The 17773-nt window shown below is 42.6% G+C and overlaps 1 protein-coding gene across 7 annotated transcripts in view; it reads right to left on the bottom strand.

Moving 5' to 3' along the window:
• Positions 1-2731: 2731 nt before the first annotated feature.
• COA1 (cytochrome c oxidase assembly factor 1) overlaps positions 2732-17773 on the bottom strand; it is a 108244-nt gene continuing 93202 nt past the window's right edge. For all 7 annotated transcript variants that reach the window (XM_084857793.1, XM_084857794.1, XM_084857795.1 and 4 more), the window contains 5 exons: positions 15562-15684; positions 12809-12912; positions 9396-9547; positions 5845-5921; positions 2732-4583 (listed from right to left, as the gene is read on the bottom strand). In XM_084857793.1, coding sequence (XP_084713919.1) covers positions 4493-4583; positions 5845-5921; positions 9396-9547; positions 12809-12912; positions 15562-15608 — 471 coding nt within the window. In that variant the 5' untranslated portion in view covers positions 15609-15684 and the 3' untranslated portion in view covers positions 2732-4492. The remainder of the gene's footprint in view (positions 4584-5844; positions 5922-9395; positions 9548-12808; positions 12913-15561; positions 15685-17773) is intronic.

Raw genomic sequence — 17773 nt, 5'->3', positions numbered from 1 at the left:
GTTAAGCTTGTGGTCTGAGCAACACCTTGTAAGTACTCTACATTCAACATAAAGGGAAAATTAAAAGAAGGTGTATATCGGACAATCTCTAAAGTTACTTGAGTAGCAAAGAAGTGCCATGCCTCCAAACATTTTTTCAGAATCCTGGCAGTTGTACACTTACTGTGGTTATAGAATTATTACCTTTAAACACAGAAGGCCTATTATGCTCTTCTGTTGGCCAATGCAAAACTGTTTGCTTTAATGTGGTAAACTGGTTTTTCCAGTTCTTCAATGTTCGTTAGTAGTCACATATCATAAATTTTCATCCAAAAGGAAGTGGGGGAGCTAATACAATCAGGTTTTAGGAAGCTATTCTCAGGTGGCTTCTTGTTTCCCATAGGAGCTAAAGAGAGCTAGCTGGCATCCCAAAGGGTTGTCATCAAGTAGTGCAACTGGGGCTTTAATTACTTCATTGCCTGTGCTGTGCCTTAACTGAAGAACAATTCCCTTCCCATTGTAGCTGACAGTAGCACTTGCTTCACTAGTGTCTTCTAAGAAGCCAAACGTTGCGCTTTGAAGGTAGGGAACAAGTATTCAGTTGCCATCTGCAGCTCTTCTGTTCCGCAGTAGTTTCCATGAAGTTCATTTGAAGTCAGAGACTGATCCAGAACTACTGTGGAGGATTGCAGTTGCTGCCAGAAATCAATCTGTTTCATGTAGTGTGTTGCTACAACAGAGAAGAGTTTTCCTCTATTATGGAGGGTTACTTTGTGTTTGACATATCACTTTCTTCGGTTGACACACCAGTATGAAGGAGGAGCTCAGTTTATAAAAGTGTACTGGCTAAAATTCAACTTATTAGCTCTGGCTTCAGCAGTTTAAATTCTACCTGCTGTGTTTCCATTACCATATTCAGCAAAGCTGAATATCAAGCAGAATATTTGTACTACATTGTACTGCCTTCTGTTCATGGCTAGAAATTATTTTGCCACAATTAGGCTTAATTAGCTCCTAATTCAACCAATAATGCTACTGAAAGGTCAGCAGTTGAAGTTTAAGACTGTGATGAACTGTCCACTTATTACTTTCCTCAATGTTTGTCACATCAATGGTAATATAGCTGATGAGAGCAGTACGTGTCCTCTGGAATATGTATGTAACATCTTGCTTTTTCACATTTTGTAAAGAATATATCTCAATGTTAAGAGGGTTAATAAATGGTTTCACCTTTATAAAAACTTTTAATCTTTGTCTTGATGCATATGAAAGTAATATCTCTAGTTTGTCGCTTGAGAGAAAACCTCAAATAACTTCAGCGTTGCCTTGATTAAAGATTCATTTTGCTGCTGTAAAGCTGCAAGTTAACAGCTTCATGAGCCACCTAAAGTGAATGGGGATGCGTATTTAAATGTATGTTCAAACATGCCTACCATGAAAACCAAAGCAGTGTAAATTGACAACATCTGCACTCTACATTAGAGGTATGTCCACGATTCCCTACTTAGCAAGTGCTATCCATATGTGGCAGTCTGCTTCCATATACATTTTCTGGGTTTCCACTGCATAATCCTAAATCTTTCCAATGGTGCCATTATGTTTATGCATCTGACTTTCTTTAAAGTGGGGAGAGGCAGGGAAATTATTTTATTTAATTTTAAATCAAATACAAGACAGTAAATAAATCTATGGATAAACCAGACAAAGCAAAAAAAATTAGAGAGCAAGAGAACAGCTTTACAACTATAATGTTCTCTCCAATCTAATATGACCAGAAAGAATTCCTATAAAGAACAAAAGGCATCCCAGTTTTATCGATCTGAGTAGGGCTATATATTCAATACAACTGGCAAAGATAATGATGAAAACTACTGAAAGGGGTACAAGACAGGGGTCCCTGTTGTTGCCCTTATTGTTTGCTTTAATAACTGAGTTTCAAGCCGATGCAATTTGGGAAACACCACAAAGCAAGGATGTTGAACTTTAGGCCTGGGGTCCAAATCTGGCCCACCTAGGTCTCAATCCAGTCCTCGAGGATTCCCCAAATGGCCATGCCCTCTTCCCCACGTCAGCTGGAGTATTCATCTTTTTCAGAGGTCTCTGCAGGCAATTTTGTAAATACCATTGAAAAAGGCCCATATATATCCATATAATTCAGGACTGGGCTACTTCTTGGAACAATACAACATTTTTTTGAGCATCCTGTGACATTTTTTTATTCCATTGGGAATTTTGGATGTTCTCCAGTTTTATTTGATCCCCTTCCTCAGGTGGTTCCTATATTTTATGGCCAACTACCTATCAGTTGGTGGTTTCCCAGCTTTTGCATAATTTATTTCCATTCTAAAAGGTTGAAATGACTCTCCCAAAGCTTAGCTTAAAGCTTTAACTGCCAATAACTAAAATATTTTTATATTTTTAGTATTTTGGCCCTGCCCCTTTGGCCCACTCACCACTGGACTGCAGCCCCAGAGAGCTTCTCTAAAATTGAATTTAGACCTGGGGGTGAAACAGCTTCAACACCCCTGAATTAAAGGAACCTAGGAAAATATATACCAATGCAAAACTGCACTATGTGGATGATGTCATGATCAAACAAGTATCTTTACCAGGCTTAATTTTTGTGAACCACCCAGAGAGCTTCAGCTATTGGGCAGTATAGAAATGAGAAGAAATTAAAAAAAATAACTAAATTATACATGTCATATGAAAATATAAACTGAAGGATACAAAATAGACAGAAAACCTGAATGCATTAGAATTAATGTTTATTAGCAAAACTCCAAATAGCATTACACTCTGGGATTAACATTTCTTGTAAACCAGTTAGCTGTCTTGGGGTAAACATCAAAGTGGCCATCAAGGATTTGTTCAGTTCAGGAAATCAAGTATTGAAATACTGATTAAAGATGCAGACCCTAACGGGTTGTTGGCAAAGCGTTACAATACAAATTGATACTTAGTTGCCATTTCAACTCCAGCAAGACTTAACAGGATGTTCTAATTATTATTTTCAATCCTGGAAGTGCAAGGCATTCAGAGCAGCTATTCACCATATGTGGTAGTGTGTCAATTTGCATACATATATTAGCATCATTTATTACATGTATCACAAATTGTGGGATGCATAATTGCCCTGACTTCTTCACTGATCCAGTCTACCAACACCAAGGTTATTGGTATCAAACTTATTTACTGGTGTAAAACTAAGTCTGGCCAAGACATTGGAAAAAATCTCAGCCACCAACAATAAGGGCATGGCTGTTGAACTGCTTAGACCTGGCAGAAATGAGGAAATCCATAGAGAGGATCAACTGTGCTGCATATGATACACATTTGCTAATTTATATCAAAAGATGCAAATTTAGTCTGGTTTTCGGAGGAAAAAAAACTGGCTCTTGCTGTCACTATGGAATAACAGGATTCTCTGGCCACAGTATGATGTATATCGCTTGCATCCTCCAGATCCCCATTCCCACCCTACTAGTAAGAATTGCTGCTTATGAAATTAGAGTCTTGTCCAACATGATTTCAGATTTACTGTAGTGGGGTAACTGGCCCACAGTCACCCAGTAAGCTTCATGCTTGAGGGATTTGGGGAAGTGTTAATACATTTAGATTGCAATGCTGTACACACTTACTTAGGAGTACGCCCCATTGAAAACAATGGGACGTACTTCTGAGAAGACATGTATAGGATTGCACTGTTCCTGAAATGAGTTACAGAAGTTTGGCTCTTAAAACAAATTGCATGTTACATGTTTTCAAGCATATGTCTACAGTACGGATGTCAGAGAAATCTGGTTAGGGGAGTGGAGTTTGATGAGTTTTCCTAGGTTCCGTCCCATAGGCTTCGTTTTGGTTCCTGCTGCAGTGCTGTACTCAATCTGCAGTGACTTACGCCAGTTCATGGATTTTCTGGGAATTTTGCACTGGGGGGGTTCTACAATTTGCAGAAATTTCTGCGCAACTTACACAAATTTGGCCATAATTTGCACACATTGCTTGGAAATTTGCACAAATTACAGAACCTAAAAAAAATGTGCAAAGGAGTTCCCAGAGTTTGGGGAACAGCTTGCAGCTCAGCTCACAGAGGCAAAGTGAGTTGTACACGCCAAAACAGAAGCAGGCTTCCCATCAATGGACATCCCAAGTCTACAGTAGTTTCAGGCTCAGAGACTAAAGGTATATGGAGTTCTGGTGTTGAAACAAAGTAGCTCAGACCTTCTAAGATGCCTGAGGGAAGACTGCCTGCAAATCATTTCTGTCTTGAACGGTTTGGAGGAAGGGTGGGGTACAAAAGTTCAACCAAAAAGAATCCAGCCACTCCTTTTCCTCATCCAGTAAGGCCTGCATACTTTCTGGCCTTTACCACCCCTACCCTGCTTCACTGTGATCCTCAGTTCACTAGAGATACAGCAATATAGAATACAAACATTGCTTGTTTTGAGGGTGTTCATTAGACTGTTCATTTCAGAAGAGGATATTCAAGTAATAAGGTAAAGCAGCGACGTTATTGCGCAGTAGCGTTCTTCACAGAATGGAGGTACACTGGAATACTTTGGCCACTGCAGAGTTGCAATGTGACTTCCTGCAAATGCCAACTGATACAAATAGACATGCAACTTACACATTTGATGCTGAGCCCAATCATAGAAGACAACAGTAGAAATCCAATAATTAAGGTTATAACCTGGGATAGGTTCCGTTGATTTTCTGACACATCACAAAGTCTTTCAAAGGTCTGAAATTGCCATTATGCATGAACCATTTAGGATGCAATGCTATTGGGATGTGCATCAGCCTCAGAACTCGGAGGCGGAGGGGCATCCCATGCAGAGTGAGAGGAGTGCAAAAGCTATCTTCGCCTCCATGCTCCTCCTGCTCTGTATTTTTGCTAGACGGGCTTTTTTGCTCATCCACAGAGTGGGAGGGAAAAAGGTTGGAGGATTTTTCATAAGCCAGCCTCCCCATCCACAGAACTGCCCCTTTCCCTCCTCTCCAAGGTTGCCTTTGTGACCTTGGAGAGGCAGCCCGTGCAGCTCCCTCCATGCTAGCTGGGGGGGGGGGGGGAGCTCAGACTCCTGGATCTAAGGTCAGAGCACTGTCCCTGACCTCAGATCCAGTAATCCAAACTATCCTATCCCCCCCCCACCCAATGCTATCTAGGGACTGTAGGATTGCCCTTTTATTTTATTGTAATAAGTTTGTGTCTTAGGGAACTGGGATGTTCCCTCTCTAGACAATAAGATGAGTTAGTTTTCTTACCTGTATTAGTATCACCATTCTGAAGCTCATCGGGCTTTTAAAAAATCTAATTTGCACCTGTGTATACTCCTGTGTACCTAGGGAGCATTCTAAGTTGTTAGCTACTCTACCTAATTTTTGTGTGGTCCCATTTTGCTTCCAAACAGATCAGTACACACTACTCATAGGAATGATGCAATCTTTGGGTAAATCAGCTGAAACCTGGGCCCAATTTATTCATGCAGGTCACATGAATACCTGCTGGCAATGCAACTGCATCTACATGAGACAATAGCAACCTGCTTCACAAATGGCCATACCATGTGAAGCAGCATCCAAACACTGATGCCTGTGTGAACTGAACCCAAGTAACATACAGTTCTGTAGTTTCGTAACAGCTTTGCAAGGGGATGATCAAATTGCAAAGAACTTACCTGGAGTTATTCTACACAACAAATAATGCAAGTTAATATCAACAAAGTTAACATTTGTTGACTTGAAATCACTTAGTCATGCATGCACTTCATGCACTTATGAATCTCCTAAAGACTGCTAATATAATGATGAACAACACATCTAAGCATTTTTTCAAGCACTGTCTTTTTTTAAAATACCCACCTGTTGAGGGAGAAGTCTTTTTCTGAATTGACAAGAAGATAACCACCTGACTTTGTTCCAGATACTGGTATCTTTAACTGCAAATGCAAAAGTCAAATTCTTCTGATGAACATGCATTAAAATGATCCCTTTTGCATGGAACAGTCTCACAACTTAGAAGCTATCCAATGTCTTGAAATCCCAAATTATCATCGTATGAGTTTGACCACCATTCAGGCCTATACATCTGTACAGCAACCATCCCTCCTTTGCACACATACGAAGTAATGCCTTGAGCCAAACGTTGGTGTAAGCCTTTATTACAGAAGAATGGGTAAATTCAATCTAGGTGTCCAATTCTGTCAACTAGCTGCTGGAAATGTTCCTGTTCTAACAGAGTTTATATTTGTGAGGTCGTTTGATGACTGGGATATCTACCCTTACTTTTAATGAGACTTTGAAGTGTGATTAAGGGCCACTTCCCATTTTACTGCAGCAGTGCACAAATTGCTTCCCTGTAACTCCATCCTACACCATCCAAAATTTTGCAGGCCAAAACAACATGGGTGAGGCCAGTTGCACATCATGTATTCCCCACACTTACTGCCATGTTCAAGCGCAGTGGAATTACATAATGGGCCCTACTCCTTTTATTCCTCTATATAGCCATTAATGGAGGAGTGCCTATGTCATCGCAGTCATATAGGAAAGGGGCCCTAAGCTGTGTATGCTGTTTCTCACATCCTTAGATCCTGACCTAGTAAAATCAGCAGTCAATTATGCTGTTACCCCAATCAAGCTCTCATTCTGCTTTCTTTCATGTGACTAGGGCCCTGGGTTGAGAGAGTCATTTCCATCTACAGCCAAGTCCATCCACCTGAACTGAAAGCAGGTTAGCATAAATAAAGATGCCTTACACTAAGTCAGACTGTTGGTCCAACTAGCCCAATGCTGTCTAACATTCAGGGGTAGTCAATCCACAGCCTGTGGGCCACATATGGCCATCAAGGGTTTTCCCCTGAAACCCACAGGCGCCCTAGCCACCTCCCATTCCCTTCCCTATACCTCTCCTGCTGTGCCTTTGAGGCCTAAAATAGTATTTTTGTCACTTTAGCCCACTGAACTCTGTAGTTTCTCTCTCTAGAACAACATTATTGAGAAGGCAACCATGAAGTATGGAGTGCTAGAGAGTCTTTTGCTACTCTAACCTGCTGTACTCCATGGTTTGCCTCTCAAGGATAACTCAAGAATGCCACCCCATCACCACTTGAGGCCCTCAGGGGCACCCCTGAGTCTAGTTCCACTGCCCAACCCTGGTCTAGTTCCACAGCTCTTCAAGGTCTAAGGTAGGAGTCCTGCTGCTACTAGAGATCCCCCCTTTAAAAATAAACAGACTGGAGATGCTGGGGAGTGAAGCCAGGAAAGCTGCATCTAAAGCATAATATACTCTGTTGTTCAGTCGTTCAGTCGTGTCTGACTCTTCGTGACCCCATGGACCATAGCACGCCAGGCCTTCCTGTCCTCCGCTCTCTCCCGGAGTAATATACTCTACCACTAAGCTAAGGGCATCTCTAGCACTGATGTATATCCACATCAACTGCACACTCTGATCTCTTTGCTGGATTGGGGTGAGACGTTTCGATAGATCCAGGTCCATTGAACAAAAATTCACAAATCATTTAAGCCAGTGCCTATAATCTGCACCACATTAGACTCTATCACAATTAATTAGACAAGGCTTATTTAAGTGCAGATATTTATTTATGTATTACATTTCTATACCGCCCAATAGCCAAAGATATGTTAACAGATAATTTCTGGATCTAACTAGGAGACTCAGTTCACATGATTACTGCAGGCCATGGTTTGTGGTGTACCAGCAGCCATTTTGGATATTCAAGCCATAGTAGGCGGTTGTTGTTGTTGTTCAGTCATTCAGTCGTGTCTGACTCTTCGTAACCCCATGGACCATAGCACGCCAGGCCTTCCTGTCCTGTGCTCTCTCCTGGAGCGTGCTCAAGTTCATATTCATTGCATCGCTGATGCTATCTAGCCATCTCAACCTCTGCCGTCCCCTTCTCCTTTTGCCTTCAGTCTTTCCCAGCATCAGGGTCTTTTCCAGAGAGTTTTCTCTTCGCATTAGGTGGCCAAAATATTTGAGCTTCAGCTTCAGTATCTGTCCTTCCAATGAGCACTCAGGGTTGATGTCCTTTAGGATGGACTGATTTGACCTCCTTGCAGTCCAGGGGACTCATAAGAGTCTTCTCCAGCACCACAGTTCGAAAGCATCAATTCTTCGGCGCTCAGCCTTCCTTATAGTCCAGCTCTCACAGCCATACGTTACTACTGGGAAAACCATAGCTTTGATTAGACGGACCTTTGTCGGCAAGGTGATGTCTCTGCTTCTTACTATGCTGTCTAGGTTAGCCATAGCTTTCCTCCCAAGGAGCAAGCGTCTTTTAATTTCATGACTACAGTCAACGTCTGCAGTGATCTTGGAGCCCAAGAAAATAAAATCTGTCACAGCTTCCATTTCTTCCCCTTCTATATGCCAGGAAGTGATGGGGCCAGATGCCATGATCTTCGTTTTTTTCATGTTGAGTTTCAAACCAGCTTTTGCACTCTCCTCTTTCACCCTCAACGAGAGGCTCTTGAGATCCTCTTCACTTTCTGCCATTAGGGTGGTATCGTCTGCATATCGGAGGTTGTTGATAATTCTCCCGGCAATCTTAATTCCGACCTGTGATTCATCCAACCCGGCGTTTCTCATGATGTACTCTGCATATAAGTTAAATAAGCAGGGCAACAATATGCAGCCTTGTCGTACTCCTTTCCCAATTTTGAACCAATCGGTTGTTCCATGTCTGGTTCTTACTGTTGCTTCTTGACCCTCGTACAGGTTTCTCAGGAGACAGGTAAGGTGGTCTGGTACTCCCATCACTTTTAAGAATTTGCCACAGTTTGTTGTGATCCGCACAATCAAAGGCTTTAGCGTAGTCAATGAAGCAGAAATAGACGTTTTTCTGGAATTCTCTTGCTTTCTCCATGATCCAGCGAAAGTTGGCGATTTGATCTCTATAGTAGGTGGTAGCTGTGGCTTATTGTGTCATCCGAACCAGGCAAAGGTGGGGTCGTTGGCGTCCTTAACAAACCATCCACAACCCTAAAACAGCCCATGAGTTGTGGGTGGTTTGTTAACGAGGCCAACAACCCACACTTGCCTGGTTTGGACAACATGATACGCCATGGCAACCACCCACTGCGGCTTGAATATTCAAAATGGCTGCCAGCTCACACCACAACCCACCATGGTTTAAATAAGCCATCGTGGTCTGCGGCGATCATGCGAAGTGGCCCATAGTGTCCTAAGGCTTCAGGGATCCTACCCTTCTAACACAGAGAACATAAGCATTTAAAGATGGTGTATATAATCTCTTATGCCAACATAAAATGACATTATGCTAAGATGCTTTTGTGGTCGAGCTGTGATTTACTCTTGTAGCTTGCTAGAATTCCCCCTCCCTTTTGTTTCCCCTTCTCCACCATTAGGTCTCAATCCATCTGGCTGTTACCTGAGCTCTTGACGCATCCACGCAATTGCTCTTGTCCATCAGTCTGAGGAAATGTACTTTAAGAGGAGGGGCACCAAGAGCCTCCAGGGCTGCTGGGTCTTTATGAAGCTGCTCAAGAGCCTTCTGATAGTATTGTGTTCTGGAAAAATTCTCTGAGTCAAAAAAACAAACAAACAACCCTACCATTTTGGAAGTTGTCCAGCGTAAGCAAAGCACATCAGAAAAGGAACATTGTTAAATATTAATCTGATACAGAATGGGGTCTAATTGTTCTGATAGAGCCCAGAGCCGAGAAGATAAAAGAGCTATACCCTTCCCATTTTTTCTTCCCCTCTGCAGACTTCCTATGGAAGTTTCCCCTATATGTCAAAGTATGTTTTACCATAACTAAAGGAGAGAGTTGACTATATTATACTCATCCATTCCAATATAGGTCCTGTTTAAAATGGATCTGCAGTGACTAAACTGCCTGATTTTCAATGTTGTGTAGGTAATGCTGGTATTGGGAGCTAGACAGCATTATCCAAAAACCAGTGGGGAACCTGAGACAACTAGCCCCTTGTGCTGGTGAAGATTCTGCCACGGGTCACTCTACCCTACAACCATCCTTATCAACAGCAACCCCAGCTACCATGTGCATTAGACTTCTCCATTTTAACAGACAGGACTATGAGAATGGCACAATTCGGTGGGAATGCAGAAAAGGAGCATAATGTGGTATTTAGTGCTGATAACACCTCCTGAGAATATTGGCTGTTTTTTAAAATCAAGGTTCTAGCCCTTATGCCTGTGAAGATATGCTAGAAAGACTGTGAGCGGTGACTGCTGATATCTTAGAAGCCTGGTGGCTGGCTGAATAAGCTTTCCCCTATAAGGTGCCTTAGACTTCTTGTAAGTAAGTAAGTAAGCAAGCAAGTAAATAAATAAATAAAACATTTCCAGAGGTTAGGGCCAGGGTTTAAGTGTCCTGCATTGCTCTGTCCCTCCTCATGACAGGAAAACCTGGATATTGATCAATCGATTGCATTTCTATACTGCCTTTCTGGAACCAACTAAGGCAGTTTATAAAAAATCCAGAAAAAAATAATAAACAAAGGTAAAATGTTAAAAGCAACCTTAAAAACCACCACAACAAATTTTAAAAGCCAGATTAAAAAGATGTGTCTTGACCCCCTTCTGGAACACAAGAGGGAGTGGGGACCAGTCACTACTGCAAAGGGAGTGCATTCCAAAAAGATGTGTCTTGACCCCCTTCTGGAACACAAGAGGGAGTGGGGACCAGTCACTACTGCAAAGGGAGTGCATTCCAAAAAGATGTGTCTTGACCCCCTTCTGGAACACAAGAGGGAGTGGGGACCAGTCACTACTGCAAAGGGAGTGCATTCCAAAAAGACTGGGAGCAACACAGGAGAAAATGTGAGAAGCGGGCCCCTGTAAGTGAGGATGTCTTCAAAAGGGACTCGTCTGCTGATCTTAGTAACTGAGCAGGTTCATAGTGAGAGAGATGGTCTGTCAGAGAGCCAAGCCCTTTGCTGTTTAGAGCATTAAAAGTTAAACCAACACCTTGAATTGAGCCCAGAAAGCAATTGGCAATCAGTGAAGGTCTTTCAGAACAGGTGCAATATGGTCCCTTTACTGTGCACTGGTTACCAGCATAGCAGCTGCATTTTGCACTAATTGAAGCTTCCGGGTGCTCTTCAAGAATAGCCCCACGTACAGCGCATTGCAAAAGTCTGACAGTGATGTAACCAAGGCATGGATAACTGGTGCCAGATGGGAATGTCTTAGGAAAGGCTGCAGCTGGTGCACTGGATGCAGATGTGCAAACACACTCCTCGCCACCGTTGCTACCTAAAGATCCATCGACAGCATAGGATCCAGGAACACTCCCAAACTGTGAAGCTGATCTTTCAGGGGGAGCACGACCGCATCCAGAACAGGGTAAATCCCAGTCCCCAAGTTATGCTTTCTACTGACCAACAACACTTCTGTCTTTTGTGGATTTGATCTCAGGTTGTTTATCCTCTCCCAACCAATGATAAAACTTAGGCAACATTCAAGGGTGTCACGTGCTTCCTTGGAATCAGCTACATCTTTGCTCCCCTCCCCCCTTGGGACTTGTTCGTCTGTACTGTAGCCTTTGCACGCAACCAGCGAGCTGGATTGTGCCTCATGTTTTTAATGTAGCCTTCCCCAAGGCTGAGAAATAGGTAAGCCAGGCAATGAAGCCTTGTCAGTTCGTGTTGCTGCTTCAGTGTCAATTTGGTAATGCATCATTTTGGCTTTCAATAACAATTGCCCTTTCGTAAATAACAGCCCACTTGGCTTGCAACCAAAATAGCGAGCAGAACATTGTGAAGCTCTCAGTATCACACCAGAGCAGGAGCTTCAGTGACGTTTAGAAGCCACGAAGACCGATTTGATTGTTCGGCAATATGTCTCAGCACACTAACAGCCCTTCTTCTCCCACTAGGCTAATGAAAACAAATCACCACAGAAAGGGCCTATTTTGATAGAGAAAATGTTAACATCTCTGTGAGAGCCAGCTTCTGTATTTTAGACACGAGGTTTATAAATCTGTCACAAGCTGAAGCTAAAGTGCATGATTTTTCTGATACCCTACACAAACAAGCGAGACTCAGGATGTTTAAAAAGCATGTGCAATGAAATCAAGTTTTCAAAACTGCTCTGAGGATTTTCAAAAATGACCTCTGCTACAATGCTACAATGGCCAGAGCTCTTTACATTCCGCACCACCAAAATTAAAATTCTGTGCCAAAGGAATCAGAATTCTGCAACCTTATGGAAAAATCAAGCTGCAAGAAAATAAGTCTTATGTTTAGGAAAAACAATTGCATCTCAAATACTCTAACAGTGTCAATCAACCTCATATGTAAAATGTAGTTTGAACATGGAGATAACTGCAAGGGTGCTTTACAACAGTGCACCATCCTTATGTTAACAGAAAGCAGCATATATAAAGGGAACATTTTTTAAAAGCTTGAGGGTCAGAGCCAGCTCATGCATCTGTTTTTATCAGAATTTGCAATGGACTTAGCTGTGAACAGTATAAAGGAGGAAGTTGACAAGAATTGCGGCTGGTCTACACATACAACAGAGTGGACCATAATACTCACTTTTGAATGCTCCTCTCTGTAAAAAAAACAAAAAACTTTCAAGCAGAAAACTAGCACCTCAAGGAGGATGGCTCTAGCCCAGCCTTTTGCTTCCTATGCTGGTGTTCTATTTGTAAAGAGTTTTTAGTATGGGGGGGCAGGGCGGGATTCATGAACGTGATCCTCCACCTGCAGCCTGAATTGGTGCAGTCCATTCTACCACTGTACAATTCTGCCACCTCAGTCTGGTGAACATGTAGATGAGATTTAAGTTGCTATAACTGAGATGGAACTTACTTTGCATGTAGTAATACATCAGAGCACTTCCCCCAGTAGATAAAACTCCCAGATAAATAGCCATTTGCTGAAGTTTTCTCAAGGACGCTGGCATGTTTCGTTCCCTAAGGGGAAAGAGGGGGAAAAATAGACTTATTGTATATGAGAAAAACAAGGGAATTTTGCCAAAGCTCTTTCAATATTCCAGCAAAAGAGGCCTGAATGGAAGCCCTACATGCAGCATTCAGCTCTTTCGGGGGCCCTGTGGTTCCCTCAGAGAAAATCCAGGATTTGAACTGAGCAGGCTGGACACCTCAGCCCGAATATGTTTATTCGTTTCTTTTAGGGATGCCACTGCTTCACTAATTGCCGAGGAGAAAATGACCTCCCTGGTGTGGCGGACAGCCAGAAACGGAGAGTATTGTTCTCGCAGCTTCCCATACACGCTGAATAACACTGGGGGAATATTATTCAGGCTTTGGGGTGGGTGGGGGATAGATTTACCTCAAAGTGAAATGCCATACTGAAGTAAAGAGTAAACATCATGGGTGAATTTGGCAAGGAGGGCATGAGGGGTGCACGGAGCCAACCAACTTCATTACCAATAAGTATATGGTTGCTACATTTTAGTAGCTTTCAACTGCGCACACACAGAGAGACGCACAGTAGGAAGTGATAAACAGGAAGATTTTGCAATAGGCTTTCCTTCACCCTCTCCGTCTCTGCCCTGCCTATTCGTGAGACTCAAATATTTGTTACTTTGCTCTGTCATTGAGACAGATTACAAATACTACAGAGAAAGCAAAAGGGCATGAGTCTGGCTGGTAGAAAATACCACTAAACAGCCTGGAGTCAAGGGTTTACAGCTTTTTCCTTCTTCTGTCTTTTCCCATATCACCAGATTACTGAAACTATTTTCTTCATGGCAGAATTTTATGATCCACTTTATGCAATTTGTAGACAGGTAGGGCTTGGATCTCTATGGGTTTCAAAGATTTCGATTGATTTTGTTGTTGTTCAGTCGTTCAGTCGTGTCCGACTCTTCGTGACCCCATGGACCATAGCACGCCAGGCCTTCCTGTCCTCTGCTCTCTCCCGGAGTGTGCTCAGGTTCATATTCATTGCATCGGTGATGCTATCTAGCCATCTCATCCTCTGCCGTCCCCTTCTCCTTTTGCCTTCAGTCTTTCCCAGCATCAGGGTCTTTTCCAGAGAGTTTTCTCTTCGCATTAGGTGGCCAAAATATTTGAGCTTCAGCTTCAGTATCTATCCTTCCAATGAGCACTCAGGGTTGATTTCCTTTAGGATTGACTGATTTGACCTCCTTGCAGTCCAGGGGACTCGTAAGAGTCTTCTCCAGCACCACAGTTCGAAAGCATCAATTCTTTGGCGCTCAGCCTTCCTTATAGTCCAGCTCTCACAGCCATACATTACTACTGGGAAAACCATAGCTTTGATTAGACGGACCTTTGTTGGCAAGGTGATGTCTCTGCTTCTTACTATGCTGTCTAGGTTTGCCATAGCTTTCCTCCCCAGGAGCAAGCGTCTTTTAATTTCATGGCTACAGTCACTGTCTGCGGTGATCTTGGAGCCCAAGAAAGTAAAATCTGTCACTGCTTCCATTTCTTCCCCTTCTATATGCCAGGAAGTGATAGGGCCAGATGCCATGATCTTAGTTTTTTTAATGTTGAGTTTCAAACCAGCTTTTGCACTCTCCTCTTTCACCCTCAACAAGAGGCTCTTTAGATCCTCTTCACTTTCTGCCATTACGATGGTATCGTCTGCATATCGGAGGTTGTTGATAATTCTCCCAGCAATCTTAATTCCGACCTCTGATTCATCCAACCCGGCATTTCTCATGATGTACTCTGCATATAAGTTAAATAAGCAGGGTGACAATATGCAGCCTTGTCGTAGTCCTTTCCCAATTTTGAACCAATCGGTTGTTCCATGTCTGGTTCTTACTGTTGCTTCTTGACCCTCGTACAGGTTTCTCAGGAGACAGGTAAGGTGGTCTGGTACTCCCATCACTTTCAGAATTTGCCAGTTTGTTGTGATCCACACAATCAAAGGCTTTAGCGTAGTCAATGAAGCAGAAATAGACGTTTTTCTGGAATTCTCTTGCTTTCTCCAGGATGCAGCGAATGTTGGCGATTTGATCTCTAGTTCCTCTGCCTCTTCGAAACCCCGCTTGTACTTCCAGTAGTTCTCGGTTCGCATACTGCTGAAGCCTAGCTTGTAGGATTTTGAGCATCACCTTGCTGGCATGTGAAATGAGCGCAATTGTGCGGTAGTTTGAACATTCTTTGGCGTTGCCCTATGAATTTATGGGGTCAAAGCAAGGGAGTGCCCCAAGCCCACTGGCCCTTATTTTTGGTCTCCTTTAAAGGTTAATTAACTGTGATAACTGCTTACTTACAAAATAGTAACTAAGCACAGTGTGCAAGTAACTGCTTTATAAGCTGTTTGCCTCTGTGTCTTGCTATGTGGTAAGTCACATTACAGCTCTGGACCTAAAGCTGTGTGAAGGGTGCCAGCTGAGTGGGATCAGCCTTGCCTGCATAATGATGCACTGGAACCAGGGTGATGAGGGTGGAAGCACTAGGCAAAATTTCCTCAACCCTTCTAAGATAACCATATACAACCTTCAGTAGAATATTCTGAGGGAAATTAAGGATGCAATAACCACTCCTAAATATAATTTAACCTTCTTCTGCAGGCATCAGTGAGGAAAATACAATGGTATAGTGGTCTAGAATGGGGTTGTGCCATACCTTTTCAAGTTCTCCCCTTGATCTTCTTGACCGAAAAGAATTAACATGAAATCAAAAAGACACAGTATTTTTTAGCTCCTTTGGAACAGCTCTGAAACGGGAGTATCGTATCTCCCTCCTTTCCTATAGAGGAAAAAAGAGAAGCAGATGATAAGAGGAAAGATTACACTAGGAGCAAAGAAAACTTCTCTGCTTCCAAATCATACACTCAGATGAATTGCATATCCTTCAACCTCCATGCCTATTTTATCCCCTCTTCCAGACCTTTTATTCTTTTCCTTTTATTCCCTCTTCAAATCAACCCTCTCAATCCTGACAGTTTTCCCCCTTCAAAATTCGCATCTTATCCATTCATAAACAACCCATGCAAGATGAGGACAGTAAAACATTTTTCTTAGGGGGAAACAGAGGCACAGAACGATGAAACATTTGACCCTACTAGCAGGGGTCATAGAGAAAGTGAGGGGATTTGTCTTCTAAAATTTTATTCCAATAGGTGGGCAGCAATGGTGGTGTTGAGACATAGGACACCTATGGGTAGGTTGGGGTACAGAGATAATAAGATCATTGTTATGTTAGCAGAAGATGTTTTGTAACAAGTACCGCAGGAGCCGCAAATATATTTATATGCGTTATTACCTCATGTTGTCTAATAGAGTCCCCTGTCACACCCTTTCTCACGGAATGCTTCCTCCAATCCGCTTGGACTCCATCATTATCATTATGTGTTCCCCTTATCCCTTTTGGCTTTGACATAAGTATGTGGTAAAATTCAGTGCTGTATACATTGTGAATTGGCCTTGAAGAGTCCTCATTTACTTTGAAGAAGCACTAATCAGCATTCCTGTCATGCAGGAAGACTCTGGCAAAGCTGGGAATGAGATAGGGAGCTTCTGAAATACTAATTTCATCACCATAACCACTAAATGTCCTTGCTAAACAAGACAGAACATAACCACCCTCTCTGTATTTTTTATCCTTTCCTCAACGGGGACATTTCGCACAGCTTTTCTACACTCTCTGTGGTACATAAACCTAACTCTTCTCCTTCTCACACTTCTCTTTTCTCTACAGCCACCTTTCCCAACTGGAGCCCTCCAGATGTTGTGAACTTCAACTCCTATAAACCTCACCCAGCATGGCCAGGAATCCTGGAAGCTGCCATCCAAAACATCTGGAGGGCACCAGGTTGGAGGAGGCTGCTCTACAGAAAGGTACCATCATGGATTCCCTGAGAGAAGGGTAGCTTTTTGCAGAGGTGTAAAAACTGTCCATTAGTTAGGAAGACAAATAAGATAGAATACAAGTCCTTTTGAAAACTCCCTTTCCTAGTAGTCTGACTCCTTTTTAATTGCTTCCGCATAAAACAACACATAAAATACCCACATCCAAAAGATCCTCAGTTTGTGTGTTTTGGCCTCCAGACTTCCTTCAACAATGCTAAGTTTGTGCCTTCCCTCAGGCCACCTCACCTATTCAAATTCACCCCGCCCTGATGACTTGGGCACTTTTGAAAGCACTGTATCTCTGCTGAGGAGCTCAGGCTGCACTGGGCTACAGGAAATCTTAGTTTTCTTTATTTAAAAAAAAGACTTCAGCATAACTTCTCTCAAACACCTTCCTGTGTGGCATAACTGAAACTAATGCCCCCGAGTAGGGGGTAGAAATAAGTCATTTCCTTTCTTTAGTCTATCTTGGAATCTTTCTCAAGTGACGCTATTTGCATGTCTAATGTTGCTTCCTCAACCAGGCATAAGATACAGTTACAGATACCTTTGAGACATGTCACAACCTCCCAACTGTGCTGTGACCCCAGGCACTTGTTATGTCCCTTTTCAAACACATGACCTAGAAGTGCCACACAACATTTGCTTCTTCTGAGTAAAATTCAAGGTTAACAGTTCATGAATGTCTACTTGCTGGGGACCACTGACAGCTTGCTGAAAAAAAATGAAATCTCACACTCTGGGAAACAGCACAGGTTATTTACTCCAGTCTTGCATATAATCCTGAACACAAGCAGGAATCAAAGATTTCTCTAAAGCTCTAAATGTCAAGCTTTTCAGAACCAAGAATCATATTTAAATCTAACCTGTAAAATGTGACTCACTGTTAATTTGATATCATGTCTGTCTGTCTCTCCCTACCCCGACCCCCTTATCTTTAGAAATCTTGAATTGCTCTCCAGCAGTTCATAACCAATGTTCTGGGG

This window comes from Heloderma suspectum, chromosome 5 (assembly GCF_057233095.1).
Source record: "Heloderma suspectum isolate Gila_16-S chromosome 5, 16-S_ref, whole genome shotgun sequence".
NCBI classification, from domain to species: domain Eukaryota; kingdom Metazoa; phylum Chordata; class Lepidosauria; order Squamata; family Helodermatidae; genus Heloderma; species Heloderma suspectum.
This window is presented reverse-complemented; position numbering and strand designations above follow the sequence as displayed.